General features: G+C 51.1%; 1 protein-coding gene across 1 annotated transcript; it reads right to left on the bottom strand.

Moving 5' to 3' along the window:
- Positions 1-573: 573 nt before the first annotated feature.
- On the bottom strand, positions 574-1940 carry STEHIDRAFT_70079 (FabD/lysophospholipase-like protein; the record flags this gene model as incomplete). Its single annotated transcript, XM_007311879.1, has 3 exons — positions 574-1429; positions 1494-1727; positions 1792-1940. Coding segments are annotated over 3 exons (1239 nt in total), but the record flags the coding sequence as incomplete, so codon positions are not given.
- Positions 1941-2090: the final 150 nt, after the last annotated feature.

Here is a 2090-nt window from a genome sequence, read left to right as displayed (position 1 = left end):
TCTACTTCTGTGAGTGGTCGACGATAGAGCGAATGATGTACATACCTTCAGGATCGTTTCGACAATCTCGTCCTCGTGATCACTCAACCTGGCGGTTTCGTCCTGGGTCTTTATCAGGCCTGCACGCCAAAGAAACAGTGTCTTTGCCTCGTCAGGGCTCATATCCAGTAGTTCACAGCATGATCCAGATGCCCGGCCATAATCACTCGTCTGAGCATTACGACTGGTGATAATGGTATTCCCATGGGAATTTTGGGGGATGAAGTCGCTGAGATTGAGACTAGGGTCATCAGCACTATCGAGGACGAGGAGCCAATCGTCATGGCCTTCCATCCACCGCAGGGCATCGACGGCGGAATCTCCGGTTCCTTTCTCCACGGCGATGCTTTCCATGTCGGTTCTGATCGACACTTCACTGCTTCCATCAACGTACAACACTTCCGAGAATCTAACGATATTAAAATAGTCAGCACAAAGTGAGTGTTCAATTTGTGTGCATGAGCGAAAGGGTACCTCTCTGGCTCACTGCTCTGTGCGATCTCCACAAATCTGCGTGATATCTCGCTCTTACCACTACCACCCAAGCCGTGAACCACAAATATGCGACGACGCACAGACTTTCCAGAGAAGTATTGGGTCATTCTCGAGATGATGGAGTCTCTCCCCGTGAAATAAAGTGATGAAGGAGGGCAGCGTTTGCGGTTCGCAACAGGCTTCGAATGAGCAACAGCCCTCGCAATCGCACCACCTATTGCCGCTATGAGTTAGATAGAATTTAATAAAATACAATGAATGGAACATACTAGCTTGGATGGTCGGAGCGACACCGCGTCGAGCTCGTACAGCTGCCGCTGCATCTGTCATCGTCTTCGAGACTGCAGTAGACCTCAGATACACTTCGGTGACATCATGGACGACATCCAGCTTGTCCCAATCTGAAAGCTTAACACCATCCATGCCCTGGTCGACATTAAAGCGAAAATAGACACCTAGAGAATTATGGAAGCGGTGTTCCATATCCTCGGCGACCGTCTCACAGTCTGTGACGATCTTTGCAACAGCGACAGCGACATCGATGCGAGGCAAAATACGCTGTATGAAACTAGGTCTATCGAGCATGGACACTTTCAGCTTTCCGGTCCCAATACTGATGATACAGGCGAGTTTTCGCTCTGGGAATATCGTAGATGCCTCACGAAGCACAACACTAGCAGGGTTGTTATGGCCGATTCCGCCGTCAGTGTAGTGACTGCGAACGCCGAAGCCATTGTCAATCTCGACCGGCTTGAAGAACGTCGGCGCAGCGGATGTAGCGCGAGCTGCTTCCCAGATCTTACAATTGATGAAGCGTCCGTGGCGAGGTTCGTACGTGCGGAAGAGCGTGGGAGTGGGAGCACCTAGAGCGTTTGGAACCGTGACGCAGACAAAACTGGAACGAAAATCAATCCTCAACGCTGGCCGGGCTAAAGATAAAAATGATCCTTGGTACGTACGTCCTGCACAATTCACCGGAGGGCGCATCATCCCTCATCCTCGCCTCCGAGTCGTGCATAGCCGCGGGTTGTGCTGAGATTACTTTCTTTATCGCAGCCTCTAAATTACTCGCCTTGAAAGCTCCATCCCCAAGAAACTTTTCGTCTGAAAATACATCCTTTGAAAGCTGGGCGTACGTGTGGAGGGCATCGTCGACGGACATGCGAAGGCGGCCCAGCATGAGCGCAATGATCCTGAACGATCGCAGATGAGTGCTCCGGTAAGTCACTCTGAGGTAAGTATTGCGCGTCAGCGTACCCTCCCGTGCTCGTACCACCAATCAGATCGAAATGATCGCAAGGCAGCGGCATTTTCTCTAGCTTCTCTGAGAGTTGGATTTCGCGCATAAGGTTCCATAGGACCTGGAGGGACGACAGGCCACGGATGCCGCCGCCATCTATCAACAAATATCAGAGATAGCCTGGGTACAAAGAAACTGAGCAGAACATACCCAAAGCAAGTAAACGCAGACCTTCAGTTGAAGCTGGTTCCGACATATTGTCCTGTTAGCACGCAGAGTGAGATGCGAGCGAGAGGGAGGGAGAGTAAGGGAGGGA

This window comes from Stereum hirsutum, assembly GCF_000264905.1.
Source record: "Stereum hirsutum FP-91666 SS1 unplaced genomic scaffold STEHIscaffold_122, whole genome shotgun sequence".
NCBI lineage: Eukaryota > Fungi > Basidiomycota > Agaricomycetes > Russulales > Stereaceae > Stereum > Stereum hirsutum.
This window is presented reverse-complemented; position numbering and strand designations above follow the sequence as displayed.